This window comes from Barbatula barbatula (genome assembly GCF_947034865.1).
Source record: "Barbatula barbatula genome assembly, chromosome: 5".
In the NCBI taxonomy this organism is placed as follows: domain Eukaryota; kingdom Metazoa; phylum Chordata; class Actinopteri; order Cypriniformes; family Nemacheilidae; genus Barbatula; species Barbatula barbatula.
In genome coordinates this window covers 16,207,747-16,232,588 of record NC_136769.1, presented here as the reverse complement: position 1 = coordinate 16,232,588, position 24,842 = coordinate 16,207,747, and the positions used below count along the sequence as shown (strand labels likewise).

The 24,842-nt window shown below is 40.2% G+C and overlaps 1 protein-coding gene across 2 annotated transcripts in view; it reads left to right on the top strand.

Annotated features, from left to right (window-relative positions):
* Positions 1–24,842, top strand: part of sdk1a (sidekick cell adhesion molecule 1a) — a 226,678-nt gene that overhangs the window by 190,129 nt on the left and 11,707 nt on the right. For both annotated transcript variants that reach the window (XM_079456077.1, XM_079456076.1), the window contains exons 28-36: positions 7,244–7,342; positions 10,811–11,005; positions 12,683–12,884; positions 14,033–14,136; positions 16,758–16,828; positions 17,496–17,628; positions 19,869–19,925; positions 20,325–20,426; positions 24,535–24,650. In XM_079456077.1, the coding sequence (XP_079312203.1) occupies positions 7,244–7,342; positions 10,811–11,005; positions 12,683–12,884; positions 14,033–14,136; positions 16,758–16,828; positions 17,496–17,628; positions 19,869–19,925; positions 20,325–20,426; positions 24,535–24,650 (1,079 nt within the window). The remainder of the gene's footprint in view (positions 1–7,243; positions 7,343–10,810; positions 11,006–12,682; positions 12,885–14,032; positions 14,137–16,757; positions 16,829–17,495; positions 17,629–19,868; positions 19,926–20,324; positions 20,427–24,534; positions 24,651–24,842) is intronic.

Here is a 24,842-nt window from a genome sequence, read left to right as displayed (position 1 = left end):
GTATTGATCTAGGCAGCGGTAATTCATCAAATAATGATCAAATGATGGAGAAGAGTGTAAACCGGGCACATATCCAGACCTGTGGTGCAGTCTACGCACTTTTGGCATTTTAAAGAGTCAATTCAGGTGTCTGAATTACAGTGGTAAAGAATGCCAGATCATCACACTCAGACTTTCCAAATTTAGTTTAGACATCAATCTCTGTCTGTATTGTCAGTGTCTGGTTTTCATAATACTTTTAGCTGTAGAACAACACCATCACTCTTGGTTAATTTCCCCTTGAATAACTTTGAAGCGGTCTGTTGAATTTCTTCCTTCTGTTCCTAGCTGCTGAATTCTCAGACTTGTTTAATAATTGAGATCGAGGCGTTTAATGACCACACAGGGATCTTGATGCTGTAACTCATCTGTTTGGTGTAGTACGTGCACGCTCCTTCGACCAAGTTTATGGGCTTTCATGGGTAATGGCAATTTGCTCTAAGCACATGAAGTGGGCAGATTTGACGCAGCCTTGAATTTTTATAGAATACAAAATAATAAAAACGACGTTCGGTCTTTAGCTCTTTCACTCAAGCTGTATATTTTTGAGAGTCTACTAAAGCTCTTGACTTGCTGTATGTGCGTTCCAAGAAACGCTTCATCTCTGACGTGTATGTTCTTAGGCTTCGACTTCGCTAAATTGATTTTCACTCATTCGCCGTTTTCCGTCGGCAAGCCGACATTAAAATACCACCCTGAAACGGCCATTTTATTGCTATGATTTTGTATAGACACATTTGGCGTGCAAAGCGATATGGGAAAAGAAATGAACTGCGCCGCAAACTACTTTGTCGAGGATGGCCTTCGAACGTTTACTTTATGGATTGCAACGTAAATAGACTGAAGGTCTGGATGAATTTGTGAAAGGAAGAGACAGTCTGATAGTTGGCTGTCTATTACAGCTGTTCACTGTGGACAGATCACAGCGACAACTAATGCAATACTGTATGAGAGTCACCAGGGCCATGAGACATATAGAATAAAGTGGAGATATGCTTTTGGGACATTTCACAACAAAACCTTTCCTCAAGGTTGCTTTTGTTCCTGAGAAAACAATTGATATGTGCTGTGTGTTGTGAGTTTTGTCAGATAAAGCAATATACTGTAGAGTGAACAAATAAAGTGCTGAATTGTAATTTATCGGCTGTTCAAAGCTGATTTAATTCAATCAGGCTTGTTCTTGGAAGCATAATATTGATAGAAACCACCTGCCAGCAGTTCTTTAGATAGAAATTAATATTTCATCTGATTTAATGGAAGAAAAGAAACTGAACCCACATACTCACAGTTGAAGAGAAAAAATATATAAAGCGTCATATATATATCAGTCAGTTACTGTAGTCATCTGAATGTTGAATATGAATGGTCACATTGAAGGATTTATTATTTAAAGCCACTTTTGCCATTTGGTTTGTATTCGATTTAGTTTTAAATGAATTTATGAAACGTTTTGTAGATCTCATAGGAACGTTTTGATTTCATCATCCAATGATAATATATGTAAATTGAACAAAATGATGCCATAAACTTAAAAACATACATTTAAGTTTATTTATATAGTGCTTTTTTTAAAGGTCCATTGTATTCAATTTAGCGGCATCTAGTGGTGAGGTTGCGAATTTCAACCAATGGCTTACTCCACCTCTCCCTTCTGAAGCACTACGGTGGCTGACACAGAACTAAGATGTTGTCACATGTTTTGCGTCTTTGGGGAAGGAGATAAGAGAGCAGAGTTTGTCCGTTTAGGGCAGGGGTCGGCAACCCGTGACTCTCGAGCCGCATGTGGCTCTTCTGCCTCCCTGCTTCGGCTCATTGCAGTCTTTATAAGGCCCTGTTGCCTGGTAATAAGATGCATCTTGATCGATCGGATCACAAGTGGACAAAAAAGGCACATACCCGTTTACGCCTTCTTTTGAAATCCATCTATTTTGTCCACTTTGATCACTTCTGTCCGGATTTCTTCACGAAATATCTGAAAAAGCTTACACATTCACCCAGGGTAAATGTATTTGCTTTTTCCGATATTTCATTACAATATAGACGAAATAAGTGCATGCAATGTACATATTAGCGCCACCGCAGATGACAGAAAAAACATACAGAGAGCAGCGATTTTATTTGTGCTTTGACAGATGTGAGACAGCGGCGAACACTGTATGCGTGTGTTAGAAATGGAATGGTGAGAGAACATTCTGCTTGGTACGTTTTTCGTCTTTAAACCAAAATGTTAGGTCTTTAACAGCTGCATAATTTAAATCTTAGTGTGATTCTCTAATGGTCTTATCAAACGCCGCAAAAACAAAAGCCAAAACAAAATTTCACAGGAAAAAGCTGACTAACTAAAGCAGTGCGTGCAGCACAGCGACACTAATTTTCTACTGCAATACTCCCACTTCTTGCCAGGGACAAAAATGTATAAATAGCAAACATCTAAATACAATAAAAATCGCACTATATTGCCACCCTGTGGTGCAACTGGTTAACCACTACATATGCATAAATGCATAACAACCTGTGTTATCTAAATTTAAAGGTTCCAAATATTTTGCGGCTCCAGACACATTTTTTTCGGTGGGAGAAGACCCGAAATGGCTCTTTTGGTTGCAAAGGTTGCCGACACCTGGTTTAGGGCTACTGTAGAAACAACCCACGGTGTATGTAGATAGAAATATCTCACTCTAGGTAATAAACAACAACGCTTTATTTTATAACATTTAGTCATTTTAGCAGACGCTTTTATATAAGGTCTTTATACACCTCTGAACACAGTTATATATGTTTTATTACATTTCTGTCAATAGATCCTCCAAAAAACTACACACAATATAATTTTATATACAACAAATACCTCTCAATGTCTTTGATAGTCCATCCCTGTTACTTGAGCTTACTTTTGGTCAGTTACTGTAGCTAAGAAGCATCTTCCCTCAGCCTGCGAAAGCCATTTAAAGAAGGCCTGTATGATAGATACAGGGGTTAGTCCTTAATCCAGCAGGCCACAGAGTCACATTAAGGGAGTCTGTGTGCCTGCGGTCAGCTCTGTGCTGCTCTCTGAATAAGAGATAACCGCTCTCTTTTAAACGGGCCTGTAAGTGGAGCTCCCCCCGGACAGACGGCGATAGCTCGGGCCATTTCACCACCGCTTTTATGACGAAAGCGCAGGACCCGGCCAGCGTGTCTATCCGTCTGTGCTCATTCAACCTTTTATCTTTGTTTGCCTTTTAAATTCCCCTCTAGAATAGGACTCATTAGGACTGATGGTACAGAAACATCCGGACATTACACAAGCCTGTTTTTACATAGAGCTTGCGGAGGATGCGGGAGGTTCATCCTTAGCGGGGATGTTCTGGCTTTTGACTGCAAACCTAAATATTTTGTGATTGGATTGAACCAGGGCTGTAGTCAGCAAATTGTATGTTTATTTGCGTATTATTCTCTATAAGAAAGAATATTACACATGCACTGTCAGAAAAAAAGGTTTTAAAATGTTACCGCTGCAGTGGTACCTAAAAGGTCCTTAAAGTGCAATAATGTACTGTTCACTGAAAGGGAAATCTCCGTGAGTTCTCTCAGACATCAATGAGATTAAATGGAGAGCAATTTGAAATGTTAGATTAAGTCTCCTTGTCTCAGATATTTCTCCTGAGAAAAGATAATCTCACGATGTCTCAAACTGAGTTTAAATTTGTTAAATATGCCATCGAAAATCAATATTATTCAAGATCTCAATATCCAATAATCCCAAATCCAGATTATTTTATCTATACAGTCTTCATTTATTTTTCACCTTCAACCTCTTTATGCATTTTATATATTGTCTCTTTTGTTTCTTTTTTTATTTCTTGTCAGCAATTTCAGGAGAAACATTTGGGACTAAGATGACACTTGATACTTGCACAAAGAAACAATCTCTGAGCAAAACAAATGTTTCTTCTTGGCAGATCTTTAAAGGGATAGTACAGCCAAAATTAATATTCTGTCACAAATTTCTCACCCTCAAGTTGTTCCAAACCTGTGTAGATGTACTTGCACTGTTGAACACAAAGAAAGATATTCAGGATAATGTTAGCAAATGAGCTTTCTGGGGAGCTGACTACCATAGTAGAAAGAGGTATTGTTTTTTATTTGTTCTGTTAAAAACAAAATAAGTTGTTTGAAGCTATTAGAGAAAAAGCTCCTTTCTTGTTCCTGCAAACATTCTTCTAAATATCTCCCTCTGTGTTCATTTGAAACGGAATAATTCATGACAGAATGTTCATTTTGGGCCGGAGTGTCCCTTTAAACGAATGTTGGCAATGTTTTTTCAATATTAATTGAATGTTTTAGGAATGAATTATTGTTGGTTTAAGATCTTGCTAACAGAAGTCATTAATAGACATCTTTTTAATTGTAGATTCACACAGAGTAGAGTTACACAAGTCGTGCGTCATACAGTAAGTAGTTAATAGACTCTTGCATGAGTGTTATCACCATATGAGCCTCATGGCATGCAGAGCCGATAGCAGAATGATGAATGTTCGCAATACATTGGCAAGAGAAAGAGGCATCATGGGAAATGCTCTACTGTAAGAGCATCTACTCGTGAACACGTGTCCCTGCGGCCCGGGCGATACGACTGCAAAAAGCAGTACAAATCAAATCCTGTCAGATGTGTTAGATTTATAAGTTCCTTAATGTCCAGGAAATGAAACAGAGAATCCGCCTAACCAACCGCATCGACTGGGGGGAAATCCGGAGAGAAATAAGGAAAGGGTGGAGAGACAGCACAGAGTGGATTGCGTTGACAACAGCAGTGCGTGTGATCGAGCTAAACCTAATGTGTCCTGTGTGTGTGTGGCACAGGCGAACCACCGTCCCACGTTATTGGATTCCCTCCATGTTATCTGCCACTCCACAGGTGTCCTGTTAGTGGATGTATAGGCCTGTCACAGATGCCCGGGAAGGAGGGGTATATGTGTTTAGAGGAAATACACGGCAGCGGGAGAAAGAAACATCCCACTTAATCAAGACCTGCTTTACCGGAGGCCTATATTAGCATCGGTGGCACACTGTGTCCTTTGGAGTAGGGCGCAAGTGTCATTAGATCCTCCGCTTCTTATTCGATGCTCATGTAAGCAATGGAACGCCCCACAGCATGTCTTTGTGTGTATTGATAGGGCCATGACTGTCTAACAGAGCCTGTGAATCAGAGATGGAGGGGGGGTATGGGAAGGTGCGCCATGGGGTGGCATTCCTAAAACAGTAGGGCTCTAAATACCCTGGTCAAGGGCGAAATGACAGAAATCTGTCTAAAGGGGGAACGTCCAGATTTTGCTGCACACCGGACACCAACTAATTAATGCTGTTTGCAAAACAAGTGTCGCGTTTTAAATGTTATACTTTATCATGCTTAGTTTTTATGTGGGAGATCATAAAATGGCTGAGGAAACAAGCTTTAAATGAGGTTTTCCTGATTTCAATTAATAAATATTGTGGTGACCCTGAAAAAGTTTAGGATTCGATGCTTCGACAGGAGGAGCCTGATTCAACAACCAATCTCACAGTCGAATCTTCGCAGAGGTGTTATGCAATGTGCATTTTAACATGCACACACACACACGTACGCGATTCGACTGTCAGTCGACTATAGGCAAGACGTGACAATTCTGATTTGACTATGTAAATCCTTAGTCGAGGACACCCCTAGTGCTTAAAGGGATAGTTCTCTCAAAAATAAAAATGTATAATGCATTATAAAGTATTAATATTGCCCTTTAATGCACATAATAATGCATTGTAATGCCTCGCGAATGATTGTAACTACAGTTAATACATTATAACACTTTTTAATTTATTGTTACACTTTTCTTTACAACAACATGTAATGTATTGCAACACACATTTTGTACGATTATAATGCATCTTACCCTTTAGTAACCCTTTATAATGCGTTATACATAAAGGGCTTGAAGTAAAGTTCTACCGAAAATTCTTTCATCATTTACTTTTACATTTTTGAATCACAATTTACTCACCTAAAATTTAAATCAAATATTTGGAAATATATAACTTGGTATGATTTGTATATGTTTTATCTGTACATTGATGAGTTCATCTGAATTGAGTTCCCGCAGAAACCACAAGACGACACAAGAGTTTCAGAATACTTGGGAAAAGTATATATGAAAATAACTTAAAACATAACTTTTATTTCATATATAGACTGTTTTACCAACATCAGCATAAACAATTCTTGGCCCACACTTAACACCGATACACATCTGCAAAGTCCCTGAAGAATATTTCTGATAAGAAGCAAAATAAAGTACATTTTATTACCTAGTGAGTTATGAGTATGTCTAGCCAGTATTATTTTGCGTTACTAGTAAAAGAACCACTACTTGGCTAAACTTAAATATGACAAAGTTACCCGACCAATTTAACAAATTGTTTATTTAATTAAGTGAATATACAATACTATATAATGCATTTTTTTCAGTATTTTAAATGTTAATATAAAAGTATATTAGTATAAATTAAATAAACTATAAATATTTATATTATTAGCTACTTGCCAGACCGATTAACAAACACAGACTGCAAGTTTACTCGGGGCCAGGCTTGTGCGTCTGATGAAACCATCTATATTATTATCATGTACATGTATTGTCATGCCCACCCAGATTTAAGATGCTTACCACACACATTTTAAACATGTTAAAATCTACTGTAGTGACATCAAAACATTTGTTATTATGGTAATGTTGGAAAACAATCATTGGTTGCACAGATGGATGGAACACAAACGCACACTCAAAACGCAGACAAAAAGACACTTCCTAAAACTGAAATGTGTTCATTAAACCTCCACGGCTTGTGCGGTGCCATAGCTGACTTTGTTCCCATCTTCATCCATTGCTCTTGTGTTTTTTGTCTTCTTATGAATGTTGTTTTTTCGTTGTCCTTTTCAAAGCAGGCTTTTTTACAGTGACCTTATCTTGACGTAAATACCATTTCAGAAGCTGTCTCGTGCAACGGCTGCTTCTTTGAAAGCTGAATAACCTGTATTAACACTCTTTGATTTCAGCTTCCGCTTTGGTTTTGAGTCAAGCAGGTTTATTTTCTTGTAGGCTTATATTCCATGTGCTTAATTACAGAGACCGTAAGGGATATTTGATGATTGAATTTAATCCTTGGTCCCTCCTTTTCCGATTTTCCTCTAAAGTTCCAGGACCACCCATGAGACTGGTGTTCCCAGAGGTGCGTCTGACGGAGGTGAGGGTGGTCTGGCAGCCCCCTGTGGACCCCAACGGCATAATAATGGGTAAGAGAACTAATAGCACAGTAGCTGTTTCATGTCTCCTGAGAGACAGACCCACCCAAGTTGTCTCACTTGTGTCTCTAGAGTTTAAGATTTGCTTTGATTTGTTAGGTGAATTATGTCCTGTCTTCGCAAATACTAAAGGTACATTTTTAGGATTACCCGTTTTTACTCCTCTGTTATAAACACACTGTTCAGATCAGATCTTGCTTTAATTATTATATAGAGTTCCTTTCTTCTCGTGAGAAGGATCTCAGCTGACCCGTGCAGTCAAGTGCAAAGCGGCTTTGATATACTTAATCTCACATTATAAACCGTCTCCTCCTTGCTCGATCTGGCCCGCATGAGGGCGTGAAATGCTTTGGGCTGGCAGTATAAGGCATGTTTTTCCCCTCTGCCGTGTCAATGCAGCCATGTCACCGTGCACCTGAGACTAATTCCTCATATGGCGAGAAGGATCCGGAGAGGAGAAATCCCTGCGCTTTAATGAGATTAGTCTGACTAGCACCTCAAGTGAATGAAGCTCAGAAAAGTCGCCTGCCAAATGGCGCCAGAGAAGAATACCCACAATCCCCGCGAGATCCGAACACGGCATTGTTTGTTTCACTTTTGTTTTGATGCCGTTCTATTCCCCAAGGGTCGATTTGGAATAAATATGAGGCCGATTTTAGCTTCCTGATGATGTTTGTGGAAATATGAATTTTGGTTGCAATGTCCGTGCCGCAGGAAAATGCGATTGAGAGCATATGCACGGTTTAAGTGACTGTTTAACTAGAAGTCCTGTAAACGTGGTTTGTTTGCTGCAAAGCCTAAATGTAATCCTGTTTTCAGAGCCACTGAAGAATGTGTTTGTTTCTTGGCTTCCCAGAAGACTAAGCAAACCTGACCGTTAATGTAGGTGGCTGGCAAGGGGAGTTTGTTTTGAATTTGCAGTAGATATAGTTTTGCATCAATCTGACTCCAGCCTGCTGACTTTACAGGCAAAGCCCACTGGTGTCCCAAGAGATGTTTTAAAGCATTACAGGAACCATTTTTGAATATTCATTCTCACAACAAGTTCATATAAAGATTAGTTGTTAACAAATTTGGGACCAAAAATATAATACACAACCCTCTAAATACATTATCTTACACAAAGTTCATAAAATGATGACACCCAAGATAAAAACATAATTTCTACCGCTTTTATAGCATGATGGGATGACAAGTTAAAGTGATAGACTCAAAATAAAAAATGCTATCATCATTTACTCACGCTCTTGTCATTTCAAACCTTTATTCTTTTTAACGCTGAACACAAAAGAAGATATTTTGAAGAAATTTGGTAGCCCAACAGCGGTAACACACAATTCACTTCGATTGTATGGACACAAAACCAATGCAAGTGAATGGGAGCAAGTTAACAACATTCTTCAAAATATCTTCTTTTGTGTTCTGCGGAAGAAAGAAAGTCAAACAGGTTTGAAATGTCAGGAGTGTGCGTAAATGATGACAGAATTTCTATTTTTTGGGTGAACTATCACTTTAAGTTCTTTCTAAGTTTTGTCCTAGATTTTGAAAAACAGGGTAGATGAAAGTATGAACCATCTTTTATTCACCCTCATGTCATTCAAAACCTCTACATGACTCTTCTGTGGAACCCAAAAGAAGATATTTTCAGAAATGTGGTTTTGTGTCAATTCAATGAAAGTCAAAGACGGCCGATGTTGTTCGGTTACCAACATTCTTCAAAATATCTTCTTTTGTGTTCTACAGATGAAGGAAAGTCAAACAGCGTTGGAATGTCATGAGTGAGAATAAATGATCAAAGAATTTTCATTTTTGGGTAAACTATTCCTTTAACAGAAAATAAAGCATATCAATGTTTGGAGAGTCCTACGTACCTCTTTTACAGACACTGTTTTTGAAGTCTTTCTGGCCATGTTTTGCTTCCTCTTCAAGGAAAGAGTCACAGAACAGATCTGACAAAGTACGGCGAATGCTGAATCAAAACCGAGCTCAGATGTGTGTTGTGAACATAAATCAAGTAGATATAAAGGCAGATTCAGAGACGAGAGTGCCACGCACATTTTTGCTCTTTGTTTTTGTGTCAACTTCAAGAGATGCTCATATGTAGATTTAAATCAGAGAAAGACAAGAAGGCACGTCTCAAATTAGCTTCATGTTGGAAATGAGTTGAAAGCCGTTGTGCACGAGCTCTCCACTTCCCTTCTCAAATGTGGTACTGGTAGAGCACTGGGCTTTCCTGGCCTTTCTTGCGAGGCTTATTGCACCGTTTCTGCCAGCCGCTGCAGGACCGGTACTCACCGGGCGATGAATGAGGAAAACAGAGCTGCAGGAATTTGTGGGGCGGTGACCTAGCCAATCACATGGGCCGTTGCCCTCGCAGTAGAAACCCTTTCCCGAAGCAAAGCCCCGATAAAAACACACGGGTCACGGACCGCTGAAGCCGATCAGACGCCGAGCGAAAGAGCTGCTTTCTAGCACTTTCTGCCCGTGGCACCCATGCTGTCCACAGAAATATAGACACTGACATGAAAGTAACCAGAAAGTGTGTGTGTTAGGGGATGGATGCCTGTTATTTTCCTCTGCCCTCATGGCTGAAGTGGACATTAGGATGAAATGGCAGCCTCAAAGTGCTACAGTCTCCCGACGTGGGATGGCCTAATTTCGTTTTTGCCCAGCCAAGGGCCAGCACGCGGTGCAAAAATGCAGAAAAGTAAATAGACGGTGGTGTAATGCTCCATCTCTCTCACGGCCGAGCTCTGCCCACACGTTACATTTCCAACATGTTTCCAGATAATATTGTCATTTGTTTTGCTCGAGGTTCGCCATACGTGTCATTTCCTCAGACGAGATGCAGATGGTCCGTTGGCGCTCTGCACGGATGCTGTGTCAGACCAGGCTTGTTGTGTTAACACCGAGGATTCGGCTCTCTGAAACATCTCATATTGCTGAGATATCGTAACTTGTGCATTTACGGGGGGAAAACAAATTCCATTTCGTCCAAAGGGTTTGGGACTCTGTGTATTAAATTTGACACCTGGATTGAATTCGATATCAAGAGCGAGGGCGGAGGACCTCACAAATGAAAGCCATTTGAATAAAAAGTATTTTCTCAGTGAAGAAATGAATGCGGACGTTAACCAGAACCACATTTAAAGTACAGCGGTACCACATTTTCCAGTGCAATGAACCATGTTTGAAAGTCATTCGTCATTTAAACTCTTGTTTTTTTTTTTTTAAATGATTCCCCTTTTACAAATCGTCTGTGCGAGGAGATATTTTCTTCCCGTCCTTTTTGTACTTTGAGTTCACAAAAGCAGAACTGACTGACAACAACTCTCCCAAGTCCGTGGAAATGTTTTTCAGACGTTTGATGTGGGTATACGCGGCTTAAGCTGTTGGCAGCGTTGAAATAAGGAAAGCGGATCAGAGCTCCCCTCAATTGATCTAATTACTTTGTTGTAGGATACCAGGTTGCTTACCGTCTGGATTCAGGGGATCCCAACCAGTTTATCACAGTAGAAGTGGGTCCAGCGACACGTCAGTTCACAGCGTCCAACCTAACCCCGGAGTCGGCCTACATATTTCGCATCTCCGCCAAGACCAAGCAGGGCTGGGGAACGCCCGCACAGGCTGTGGTCATAACTACTGAGATTAGAGGTGACTCCACAAATACACACACACCCATATAGCCTCACACACAACTCATTCCAATCGACCAATCGGTGCAAGCGACCTTAAAGGAACAGTTTTCCTAAAACATGAAAATACATGAAAATAACAGTGCATATTTTTTTAAATCAAAATCAGAACCATAAGTATTGTGTGTTTACATCTACATCTTTAAAAAACACAAATGCAGATCCTGACATAAAAATACTGGTTAACAACAAAGGCCATTAATGTTATATACAAATGGATCAATTAGGGCCAAATAGAAATTGTATTTACCTACTTTTTTATTGTTTTTTTTATTGTCATCCATTTTTTACGTTTTAGTAATATATTTGTACACATAAAATTACTGTATAATTCTACAGTATTTACTAGGCCTATAGTAAACTGCAGTTAAATTCCTAGTTAATATAGTGCTTTTGAACCTTACTAACGTAAATATTAAAGTATACTACAGTTGATAAATTTACAACAAGAATACCACAGTTTGCTATATAACACAATAGATCACTACGTGTTTTATCATTTGAGCGTTTAGGTTAACCTGTGTTTCATTATGAGCATCACGTGTGTAGCACGTTAAACTGTGCAACACATTCACTCATACGCACAGAACCAGCAGTTGACAGATTTATATAGCAGGATTCCGCATCACAGAAATCATAGGGCTCTAGATATAGGCTATATGAACTCAATGCAGCCAGGAAATTAATTTTAATCGCAAAATAGACTAAAACTAAGTAATTTAGCTGTGCGCCATCGCTTAATATCACACACAAGCACAAGGAAAATCACACAAACAAGCCGCTCTGTCTAATGCACTTGCAAACTCGTGAGACCTCGCAGAACGGATTCAGAAGTGATTCGAAAGCATACAGAGCTCTCGCGTTGCTTCAATTGTCATCCAATGGGTCCGTGCAGCCCTGAATGATGTCAAACACACCGTTGTTTTAGACGACAGACAAGATCATGATCCTTGCGATTCCAATGAAAAGGGGATTGAGGACGCCTTCAAGATCGATCGAGATTTAAGATTGTCAGATAGCCCCCCACATTACTATAATATACTTCAATCTCAACCTTTTAAAAAATCAGCTCTGCCATTTTTCCTCATTTGATATTCTCTGAAAAATTGCATAATTGTTGCAAACACATTCACACATGATCCATTCAGCTATTCAAGAGGAGTTTGTGATTGTAGACAATACTGTTTGATATTCTTCATCTCACCTGCTACTCCTGCAATGCCTGAATAAATGATACAGAGGTTCAGGTTAAAGATGAAATGTGATTACATATCAATCTCTGACCTCTCGAAAAACCCATCGATCGACCCTTTTCAAAACCGATCGGACAAGACCGCTGCAGTAACGGCGTTAAATACCTCTCGTTGTGCATGTTCTGCATCTTTAATGACGATCGATGCCTCCCACCTTTAAATAAACAATTATGCCTGTCTGTATCGACTTCTCCTTTTAAAATCGATCGGGTTATACAGTTGTGTCTCGCGCAGGTGGGCAGGTGTGGAAAGGCCCCAGGGCGAGACCTGCTGACCGATGCACACGAGTAGATCAACCGTGCGCTGTGATTAAGAACAGTCAGCAGACTTGCTCGACCCTTGCACTCACCCATCACACCTCTCTCTCTCTCTCTCTCCATCAGAGCGACCTCAACCTCCACAGCGCCTGCGAGTACCCCAGGAACAGGTGCAGTGCCGCAAACTAGGCCTCAGTTGGGTTCCCGGAGGAGACGGCTCTTCTCCCGTGCGTTACTTCACACTGCAGACGCAGGAGTTGCCCGACGGAGACTGGACCACTCATTCTTCCGCTATAAACCACAATTATACGTCGTTGGAGGTGGACAGGTGAGCATGCGTTTACAAACAGCATCACTGGTTTTCTTATGCTTGGACTGGCCCCGAAAGAACAACTCACTGAATTGTTTTCACTCGCCGGGTGTCGGCCTCCCCTGCCGGGCCCATGGGGGCTGCGCGGAAAGGGCTGTATGGGAGGGAGTGTTATTATATGCGTAGGAGTCTTTTCTCCTCCGCCGCAATTTATGATACTCAATCCAATTTGAGCGAGCGAGAAACAATCGGTTCCACCGGGCTACCGGAGCACCGCCTTTTTGCATATGAGTTATGTCGGAGCCACAACCGTGATTATATGGGTGGCGGAATGGTATTTTATATGCATTGGGAGGGCTATCTCATCTTGATTATGATGAGTCTCTGTTCTCAGTTGAAAACTCTCTCAGCCGTCAGCTTTTGAGTGCTTTTTTAAACGGCCAGATTGTTGCTGCATGGATTATTCAAGGACCGATTTGTGTCCTTACCAGCTGGAGGCTTTTAGGAGAGGGGCGCCCTGGGAAAAATATTCACTTTAACCAGGCAATAGCAAATAGTAAAAGCCTCTTCTTTGGAAGTAATTTCAATTGACAGAAATCGGTTATAAGACTTAAATGACTCATTTGGTTAGTTCTGTTTTGGGTAATGGGAAATTAGAAATTAAAAGCAGATATTTTGCCTTTTATTCCCTGTACTGTCAATGCCACATTTTTTAGTTTTCAAGACTCTGTGATGCTTGCAACTGCAAGGACACGGGTTTGATTTCAACAAATGTATATCCCAAATGCACTGTAACCTTGGATAACAGCATCTGCCAAAATGAATAAATATAAATATAAGCAAAAGCAGTAATATTCTACCGGCATCCCAGTTGTTCTTTTCAATATCACGTTTCTCGTTTTATGAAGTGCCATATGCTGCTCTAATGTCTTTATGCGATCTCCCCGACGTGAAGAGTTTTGTATCTTATTTCCGTCCTCACCTCTCTGCCTCGAGTGCTTTAAGATAAAATTCATAATTGCCAGCTTGTGCCCTTGGACTTCAATGGATTGTGTCCCTGACATTTATAGATACTAGCTCATACATGCACTGCTGAGCCACATCATTTGTGATGGGAAAGGTCTTTGTCCGATATGAGAGAGCTCACGATCTGTGCAATCCCTTAGGCTGAAACCCTTCACTTCATACAAGCTGAGAATGATGGCAACTAATGATGTTGGAGACAGCAAGTACAGCCAAGAGACGGATGCAATTACAACTTTACAAGATGGTGAGTAAAGATGAGCCTGTTGCACCCATTGGCTTTGGTTGATGCACTATTGATTTGAAGGCCATAGAAGAGCTATGCTCTTATCGTCACTTTAATTTATTGTTTTAATTGAAAACTTTTGTCTTCCCTTACAAATCATTTTTCCCCCCAAGAATAGTTTATGTTCCCTCACAAAACTTTTGTGTCGCTGCAAGAATATTTTGTGTTCCCTCGCAAAAACGTTTGTTCCCCGAGAATATTTCATGTTCCCTCACAAAACTTTGTGTTCCCAGAGAATATTTTGTGTTCTCTGACAAAACTTTGTGTTCCCCGAAAATATTTCCTGCTTGCACAATCAAACCTCTCCAGATGATCCAGAATGCGGCGGCAAGAGTGGTCTTCAATGAACCGAAGAGAGCGCATGTAACTCCGCTCTTCATCAGGTTACACTGGATCCCTGTTGCCGCCCGCATAAAGTTCAAAGCTATGCTCATGGCCTACAAGACCAACACCTGGTCTGCACCATCTTATCTCCACTCGCTAATGCAGATCTATGTTCCTGCCAGATCACTGCGGTCTGCAAAGGAACAACGACTAGTGGTACCATCCCAAAAAGGAAAAAAGTCACTCTCCCGTACCTTCTCTGGATCTGTTCCACAATGGTGGAATAATCTACCTGCTGCTACAAGATCAGCAGACTCGGTTGCCATCTTTTAAAAAACGCCTAAAAACGCATCTCTTCCGGCAACAAGTCGCTGATTGATTTTTCCTAATTCTCTTCCCTTTCCTTCTTTATAATAAAAAATTAAAATTAAAAAATTAAAAACCTTACTAACCTCACTATTCTTAGCTTTGTATACTGTGCTAGGCTTTAATGGACTAGTTTGATGCACTTATGTATTTTGTTAACCCAGTTTTTGTTAAACAAAACTTAGTGTTCCCCGAAAATATTTTGTGTTCCCTAACAAAACTTTGTGTTCCCCGAAAATATTTTGTGTTCCCTAACAAAACTTTGTGTTCCCCGAAAATATTTTGTGTTCCCTAACAAAACTTTGTGTTCCCCGAAAAAATATTTTGTGTTCCCTAACAAAACTTTGTGTTCCCCGAAAATATTTTGTGTTCCCTAACAAAACTTTGTGTTCCCCGAAAAAATATTTTGTGTTACCTAACAAAACTTTGTGTTCCCCGAAAATATTTTGTGTTCCCTGACAAAACTTTGTGTTCCCTGAAAATATTTTGTGTTCCCTAACAAAACTTTGTGTTCCCCGAAAATATTTTGTGTTCCCTGACAAAACTTTGTGTTCCCTGAAAATATTTTGTGTTCCCTAACAAAACTTTGTGTTCCCCGAAAATATTTTGTGTTCCCTAACAAAACTTTGTGTTCCCCGAAAATATTTTGTGTTCCCTAACAAAACTTTGTGTTCCCCGAAAATATTTTGTGTTCCCTAACAAAACTTTGTGTTCCCCGAAAATATTTTGTGTTCCCTGACAAAACTTTGTGTTCCCCGAAAATATTTTGTGTTCCCTAACAAAACTTAGTGTTCCCCGAAAATATTTTGTGTTCCCTAACAAAACTTTGTGTTCCCCGAAAATATTTTGTGTTCCCTAACAAAACTTTGTGTTCTCTGAGAATATTTTGTGTTCCCTAACAAAACTTTGTGTTCTCTGAGAATATTTTGTGTTCCCTAAAAAAACTTTGTGTTCCCCGAGAATATTTTGTGTTCCCTGACAAAACTTTGTGTTCCCCGAGAATATTTTGTGTTCCCTAACAAAACTTTGTGTTCTCTGAGAATATTTTGTGTTCCCTAAAAAAACTTTGTGTTCCCCGAGAATATTTTGTGTTCCCTGACAAAACTTTGTGTTCCCCGAGAATATTTTGTGTTCCCTAACAAAACTTTGTGTTCCCCGAGAATATTTTGTGTTCCCTGACAAAACTTTGTGTTCCCCGAGAATATTTTGTGTTCCCTAACAAAACTTTGTGTTCCCCGAAAATATTTTGTGTTCCCTAACAAAACTTTTTGGTTTCCTTGAGAATATCTCACAAATATTGCCGTTCCCCAAGAATGATTTCCGTTCTCATGTTTGCGAGAGATCACAGTGTTTCTCGGGTGAATGCAAAAGGTTTGCGAGGCAACGTGAAAGATTTGAAACATTATTTTCTCGCTTCTCATAAATTTTCCACCACCATGTCCTACGGGGCTCAGTAATGATGGGCTCTTATTAACTGCTTTTTCATTATTCAGTCCGAGTCATCCATTTCTGACACACTTTTATGAAATAAAAGTAAGTTTTGTACTGAAAACTAATGTTTGCACAATTTCAATGTAAGCAGACACCTTTAGATCAAGTTGTTAAGGTCAAGAGAAACATTCCACTCAATGTTTACTCTTTAGTTTTATTGAGATGTCCAATTTGTACGAATTATCAGAAAACACCAACCGACATCAGCTTGACTTTGGGGCGACGATACTGTGCATGTTTGTCCCACCCATAAAAGATGTTGATGTCAGTTTGATAATCCTGGTTGACCCAAACAACACACTGCACCTCTAAGAAACGGTTTTCGCAGTGTAAAGAGTATTTCCATCCCATTTTACGTGAACGTATTCATGTGTTAAATGTTGTTTTCTGTGTGACTGCAGTTCCTGACGAGGCACCGGTGATTCAAGCTGTGAAACCCTCCACGACGACATCCGTGCTGGTGCAGTGGCAGGTACGGTAATGCAGCTTTTCTTCGACCAAACTGAACTTGTGACCCCCATTACATCTGTCTGATGGGCAGATAACAAAGCGGCTCCAGCCTGACAAGAATGCCTGCATGTTGCATGCGATCAGCAATTAAATTACAGCCCTGTTCTGTTTAATGATTAGATTTTTGTCGGTAGGCAGCCTTGTTTTCCTCTGAGCAGCCTGCCATGCGTCGCTTAGTATTCCTGATGCAGGTGTTTATAAGTGAATGACACGCGGTATTTATACCCGCACATTTACAGAGCTCGCAGAGGGCTCTGGGATAATGAATACCCGTGCACGACAGCGATCCCGCAATCTGACGGGATATTAATTAGTAGCTGAAACCTCTATTCACTGACCTATGAGTCCCGGATCTTCTAGGCACTGTTCTGTATCAGCGCAACCGTAGGAAGAGTTGATTACTCCCGGCTTTGTTAATTACCCGCCGACTGAATGGCTCTGAAATTAAATCCTCATCTTTTATTTATCTTATCTGTTTCACAGCTAGCGTCTCACACGGACATGCAACGGTAGATCAGCCACTGCCGGCTGTCAGTTATGGCTGGGGCCGTCTTTCATCAGAGTTTTTATAATAAGGACTGTGAAACCAGCCAGTGCTCTGACCTTTTATATAATCTGTGTCTTTGCAGCCGCCCAAAGAAGAGAGTGTGAATGGAGTTCTGGTGGGCTATCGGATCTACTACCGCGAACTCCAGTACGACACCGCTCCACAGGAGTCAAAGAGGGCCGTCAACAGCTCCTTGCTTCGCACCGAACTGACAGGTAGCTCTTTAACCCAAGAGCATGATTTATAGCTCGAGCGCTGCTTTGAACGCATTCTCAACCCATCCCGCGATTGGACAAATATCTTTCTCAAGGAACTCCTTAAGTTTGTAAACCCTGAATATTCGACAGGTGCCGCAGGAGAGACGGATACTGTTATTTCGCCGCTTCTCCGGTTTGAAACACTGAAATGAATTACGAAATCCATCGTGCAGTTCGGTTAGGTTTGAACGCTAACGCCGCCTCTGCTCATCCTTCCCGAGAATATGTCTGGACGGATGACTGAGCGGAGGTGAACTCATCACGTGCTCTGTCTTTGTGAGGTGTGGCATCATGAGTTTGAGCTCAAGCGTTCGGCAGCAAGCGCACCGCCGGGCTTTTTTTTCGCTGCTAAATCTACTTTGACAAATTGGACTCAGCAGTGTTGACAGCATTTAAATGCACAAGCCCAGAGCAGTCGAGCACACAGGCATATTTAATTTCTTTTTCTATGTTCATAACCGGCCAGGGCAGGAGTGCAATATCTCTCTCTCCCCTCAAGCCTCATCTTAGATGTTGAAATCTGAGGTCTTCTAAGTGAAGATTTGTATGTGCGTCCCTATTGGAATCATGATAAATGTCGAGTGGAAATTACCCAAGCTATGTTCTATTTGTTCAGGCTTAACAGCTTACATTGAAAAGTTAGCAGGTACTCCAGAAGCTAACAAGCGCTTTGTCACTTTCTAGGGCTGATGTCCTGAAAATAGGTTGTTGGCTAAAGGTTTTGTTATTTCTTCACCGAAAATGGAAGGCAAAATATGCATCATGACAACAATACGTTTTGTGACTGTCAAAATGTGCCCATTCCTTAAAAACACACTACATGTCATAAATCATCCTTTACACTTATTTCAAGAGCTCAGGTTTAACAAGGATTGCGTTCACATGCATTTCATTCCGTTCATTTTTTATATTGTTGATACATTTTGTCTAAAAAAATATTTTACTTGATCAAATAAATCCATAAATGCCAATTTGCCAATGCCAAATGATTTTATTACGTTGTATTATAGACACAACGTGAAGCTTAGCTTTTATAAAATCGCTGTTAATCAAGGCTTATTGCTTTTATGAAAAATGCATTCCAAATGCAAGGTTTTATAAAATAAAAGACTGCAAATGTTATGAAATGTTATTGCTCTGCCAAACCATAGATGTAAATAACTAGATGCCATATTAGCAGGGGTTTCTGTGGTTCTGAACCACCGGGGAAAAAATTGGGGGGAGAAACGATCCTAGGTCCTAGATCCTTCCTTAGCCTAAGTTCGATGACTTTCTATCTCTCTCTCTCTCTCTCTCTGTCAGATTTTTACTCTTCAAAACTTATTTTACGCTCTGCAAAACATTTTTTTCCTCCGAGCAACACAAGTGAGAAAAGATTATGCTTGACAATGATCTAATGCTTGACCACTTTAAATCTTGAATAAAACAATTATGGGAATCAAAACGTAATAAGGTTATATAGAGTTCAGAGGACTTTATCAGGCTCCTACATTTACTTTAAGCAATACCAGACATTTCAGACTGGGCAGAGTGTTGTATTTAGCAGGTTTAAAATTATTTAATGTAGCCTATACGAAGTGACGGATGTGGCTTTTAATAGGATTCTGCATCTGAACTCTTAATTTGATTACTACGACATTTAATGAGGCATCTAGTTTTATATATATATATATATATATATATATGCGCAAAACAATCCTCAGAAAAAGAAAAGCGGTTGCCAAGCAAGCAACCAAGATGCAGCAACACAGAGTGGCACATTGATTCTCATGCATGTGGTCAGCTGTGTTTTGGAGAATTTTACAACTGCTAAGAACAGCACAACCAATCATAATCAACTGTTATACATAGTGTGTTGTCAGACAGTAATTGAAATAGGTTTCCCCAATTGACGCAGTAGTAGCATATGTTTAAAAACTGTTATTATGTCCCTAATGCACCTACGGACATAGGTCAAAGTATTGACTTTTAAATCATTAATCTCTGATTCGCTTTGGTTTCTTGCGGGGTTTGATTCGAGTGCGAGCCAAAGGCTAGATGAGTATTGTGGAATTTCATCAATCTCACTGAGAAGTGTGCGATGAACAACTTTGAAAAACAAAGATTTACTGCCTTGATGAAATAGCCCTTTGATTTGTGCATTTCCATCTCTTCTGCTTCTCTAGTAATGGTTCCATTTTCTCCTTTTCCCTTCACAGCCAAAAGCACTGTGAAGACCGTCAGCAATCCTTCATTAACCATATTCGAGCTAACACGTGAGTATTATTTAGCTGTCTCTCATTTACATTTGAATTCCAAAATATTAAAACCCTATATGGATGAGTATGCAATCCCAAATACCCCCATGTCTGAACAACAATATTTCTCTTATCCAACTCCTCTGACCAGGACCCTTTTTTGTACATTATATGAGACCAAAGACATTTGCTCCCATGTTCACCGAAAGATCATGTCATTAATACTTTTCAAAGCGCTCGGAAACGGTGTTGCCATACATGTCCACCATCACACCCAAAGTGTACAGAGCAGCAGGTGGTGATCTGAGAGATGTTTCGGATTCCACCCAAATGAATTCTCTTTCTTGTGTTCTGCTATCTCAAAGCCAACATACATCTTTCAAGTGCCCTTACAGACCTTTTTTTTTAATTCATTAGAGCTGCAGAAATACAGGCGCTATGAAATCCTGATCACTGCCTACAATATTATTGGTGAAAGTCCTCCGAGTTCTCCGGTAGAGGTGTTTGTCGGAGAAGCAGGTAAGCAAGTTTGTCTTTGTTGTAAATTAAACTGATATCATGCAGATCATGTCAAAATTGAACCATAAGTTTTAATTTATAGTACTATTATGTTAAAAGGCATATAGTGCATCTTGTTTTTCTAAAATTACACATCTCAGTTGTTGTTTAGCTGGATGGGTTTTCAAATATTGAGCCGAGTTCTGTCAAATCCAGAGCAGCATGCTTTCCCACCAGAGGACTGTCTTGATGAAAGTCCTTCCTCCTCCATCCTCACGGATGTTGACCACTGTCGATGGATGTTCCTTTTGAGATCCTTTAGGCTACACAGCCGCATTCTTTTTCTAGTATCCTTCAGGGAGTAAGGCTCGACATGAGCTGACAGATATGAATCGTGTTCCCTTAGTGGAGTGGCATGAAGAGGGAACGCAGGGACAGAGGGCAGAGACGGCTTATGTGACCGAAACAGAGACCCGCTAAACGCTACATAACCGTGAAGGGCTTCAATGAGCAACTAGTAAAATTTCAGGGTATTGGACCAAAGTAGGACGCCTTTTCTGTTTCTGTGCACATAAAGGTCCATCTATTCCAAGGTCCATTTACGTCCAAATTGTAACTAACGTAATTAGACCCTTTTTTATCCTTTTAAGCAGGGCTAGTCATCTTTACCTGGCCTGCCTTAACATTTCAAATAAGGGAAGAGACTTTAGGAATGGTGTGCTTTAAGAAATGCATATCCTGAGACGTGAAATAGTACAATCTTGTATTTTGCTAAATATATGTTTGTGTTTACATAATATATGTATGTTTGGTAAAATCACATCTCAAATGTCACAAAATAGCCTTCTTGTTGTGTTTCTGACACAGAGAATCGTATTCATGCATTTGTGACCTCAAGACTTGACTATTGTAATGTGCTACTTAGTGGTTGTCCTGCATCATCAATAAACAAACTACAGTTAGTTCAGAAAGCAGCTGCCAGAGTTCTAACCAGGTCCAGAAAATACCATCACATAACCCCAATTTTATCAACCCTTCTTTTCAGCCAAGCATTCACTTAATGCAAAATATGCTAAATAAGCCACCCGGAGACTGCATTTATTAGATATTATTTACTAGAATAATCTTGCTTGTTCTATAAACACCATGTGTTTGACCTTTTTTGTGTTTTTCTTATTTTCTCCTGTAAAGCTTGGAACAATGCACATTGTGAAAAGCGCTATATACAGTAAATAAAATTGAATTGAATATAAATGCACACACAGTGTATATGTTAAGGGCTGTCAAACGATTGATTGCGATTAATCGCATCCAGAATAAACATTTGTGGTTACATAATATATGTCTGTGTACTGTGCATATTAATTTTGTATTTATAAACACCACAGACATGTACCTGTATATATTTAAGAAAAATACAGATTTGACAGCCGTGGTATTTTTATATTCTATATATAAAAAATCATGTCAAAATACGTAATATTGCGGGTGGTCCCTGTTTTAAATAACTAAATGACAAAAGAAAGTGAACTGAGACCCAGCCACAACCAAAGTGAAAATCTTGAAACATGACCTCAAATTTAGGGCCAGAGACACACACACACCATGTTGTTTTTCACTTGAAAGGGTCTGGGATTTGTTCTTTTAAAGAGGAGTCAAGTGTATAAATACAGTAAGCTCAGCACATGGATCTGAAGTGCCAGCAGATATGAAAGATTGAATAAGACTGAATGTTGCTTTCCATTCTCGTCCAGTCTATAATCAGACATCTGACACAGCAGCTTGCCCCGCTGAATCTGTAGCGCTCTTCAAGTTGATCTCAAGTTATCATGTTGCTAAAAACAGTCATAGTACATTTTTCTTGTATTATTTACTGAGTAATATCCAGCTGTCTGGCTGAAGAGCACAGCGTTCCATCTAATGAGCTGCCAAAAGAGAAAGCCGGGATATGACATTCCAACTATTCCACAGGAAACAGATAATTGTCGCACTGTTATATCAGGTACACTACCAAAGCATGAACGTTCATCACCAACACCGCCTGAAATCTATATTTACGCCGGGCATCTCAAATGATCAATGAATGAGCCTTTAGTGGAAAAACAATCTCCCACTGCAAGCAAATAGATGCATTACTTCCGCATTTCAACTATATGCTCAAAAGTATCGAACGCAGACAAATTGCTACAAATGCGAACTGTCGTTTTGGCTGTTTAATTCCACTCCAGTGGCGGTAACCGGCTGACACCGCACAGACAAGATGTTCTTTAAGCTCTTCGCTGGCGCCAAAGTTTTGCATTTCACTGCCATGATTATTTATGGAAATCTGTAGGATTGTTCCACCGGCCGCACAGTATTAATATAAGCAGTCACGGTGGGAGTGTTGGCAGGACAGGGTGTGGGGATTGTTTTAATTCTTTCACCCCTTTGCAGGATTTTTGGCCTCCTCTCATAAGGGGTTTAATGAAGCAGTAAATATGAATCTGTCATAGGGAACTCAAGCAGCTGGTGAAGCAGGCAGGGTTATCAACATCAGGTTATTAACAGCATCATTAGAAGGGGCCAGGCGTGGAGATTACTCCCAGCAGCAGGAGAGGGGACTGCCAAACAAACAAACGAATTTCCCGCTGATTGATGTCAGGTCGGCAACATCTGAAGATGCTCAGAGAGGGATCAGAGCCGCGGGTGGGACAGGGAGCGGCGGTGCCCTTATAGCCTTCCGCCACCCTGCGGACACGCTACAGTTAAAGTGCAATATCTGCAAACTGTAACTTTGTTTCAAAAACATGGTGGGTTGCCTACTTAGATGGCATTTGGAGGCATCAGTTCATGCTGTTCCAAATGGTAGGCAGCGAACTCACAAATAGGCCAGAATGACGTATCTTTGAAGACAGGCAATATTGCTTGAATGCAACACTGAGAAAGTAATCCCAGAATGATAACAAGCTTAGTAAAAACAGTCATCCAGATGGTAGAAAAAGTTAGAGAAACCTTTAATACATTCACATGTTTTCCTTTAATAGTGATGAGTATCAATAATAGACTGGTTGGCTAAATTGTTGGACAGTTTGACAGTGTGTCTGATATGTTTATGCTTTTTGTAAGCATAGCAAGATTAACTTGCGCTCTAACACCGTGTAAACACCGGGCGCGGTATGATGCGACAAAAGACAATATAACGCATTTGGAACCATTTTTTTACTTTGTACACACTGGATGCTGTGCGACAATCCCATTAGACGTCTGTCATGCCGGTGTAGACACGGAGAGGAGAGGAGAGGGAAAAATTTAATGTAAAATGTAAAAAATAAAATGGAAGTACATCTAAAAATGAAATATAAAGTATAATGTAAAAATTTAATAAATAAATGAGGAGACGAGACGGGACGAGACAAGACTCGGAAAATGAATAATATAATGTAAAATTAAAATGACACGCTGGTTTTGCATAGGCCTTCTCAAAAAAAGCAGCTTAAACCAGATTTGGGTTTTAGGTGATTTACAGCCTGCTCAGTCTGGTCTGGTTGGTTTTAGAGGGTTTTGGACGCTGATCAGGGTAGAAGACCCATGAACCAGTTTAATCTGGTTTGAGCTGTTTTATTTCCTCAGTAGAGATGTAGAGCATTTCATATCCCTCACTTGAAAGGTTCCGTTTGAGTTAGCATGCCACCTTTGGAGGCAGCTGCCTATGTAGACAACCGAGTAGAGTTATTCTAACAGCTCATTCAGTTGTGCTTCTTGAGCCAGCCTCTCTTAAACTCCACTGCCCACAGCCGTAATTCAGCCCCGCTCATAAATGATTCAGCCGGCTTCACTACACCTAAACTCAACTTTCAAGCCCAGAAATAGACGAGCTGTCTCGCTCCCACGACTATCTCAGCTTTTTTCCATTTGGTTTTATTAAATTCTCTTCTTTCATTCTGGATTATTGTTGTCTGGGGGTGTAGCTGTGATTTATGACAGATAGGGCGTATTTCATATGACATTTAAGGCAGACACAACAGGCTGGAGTCTCTGATCGTCTGTGTGTATTTATTTGTAGGGCACAGTAGATGTCTTTTTGTAGGTTGTGGATACCTGGAGGGATTGAGTGTGATGTATTTACGGTATCTCCTCTGCTCTGTGTCAGCTCCCTCTGTAGCCCCTCAGAACATCCAGATCAACATCTTGTCATCCACACAGCTGGAGGTCCAGTGGGAGCCGCCCCCCGTCGAGACTCAAAATGGCATCATTCAGGGATATAAGGTAACACCCCCGTACCACCTGTCTCATCTCCTCACTCTCTCCGTCTCCTTCTCCTCCCTGTACTTCTCCTGTCATTTCAAGCTCTCTATTTGTGCAGAAGATTAGCTAGTTCCATCTTTATTCTTTTACAATTCTTCCGTCTCCATAGATTTACCGTAATGGATAATGGTGTACGACAGTATTTTTTTTAAA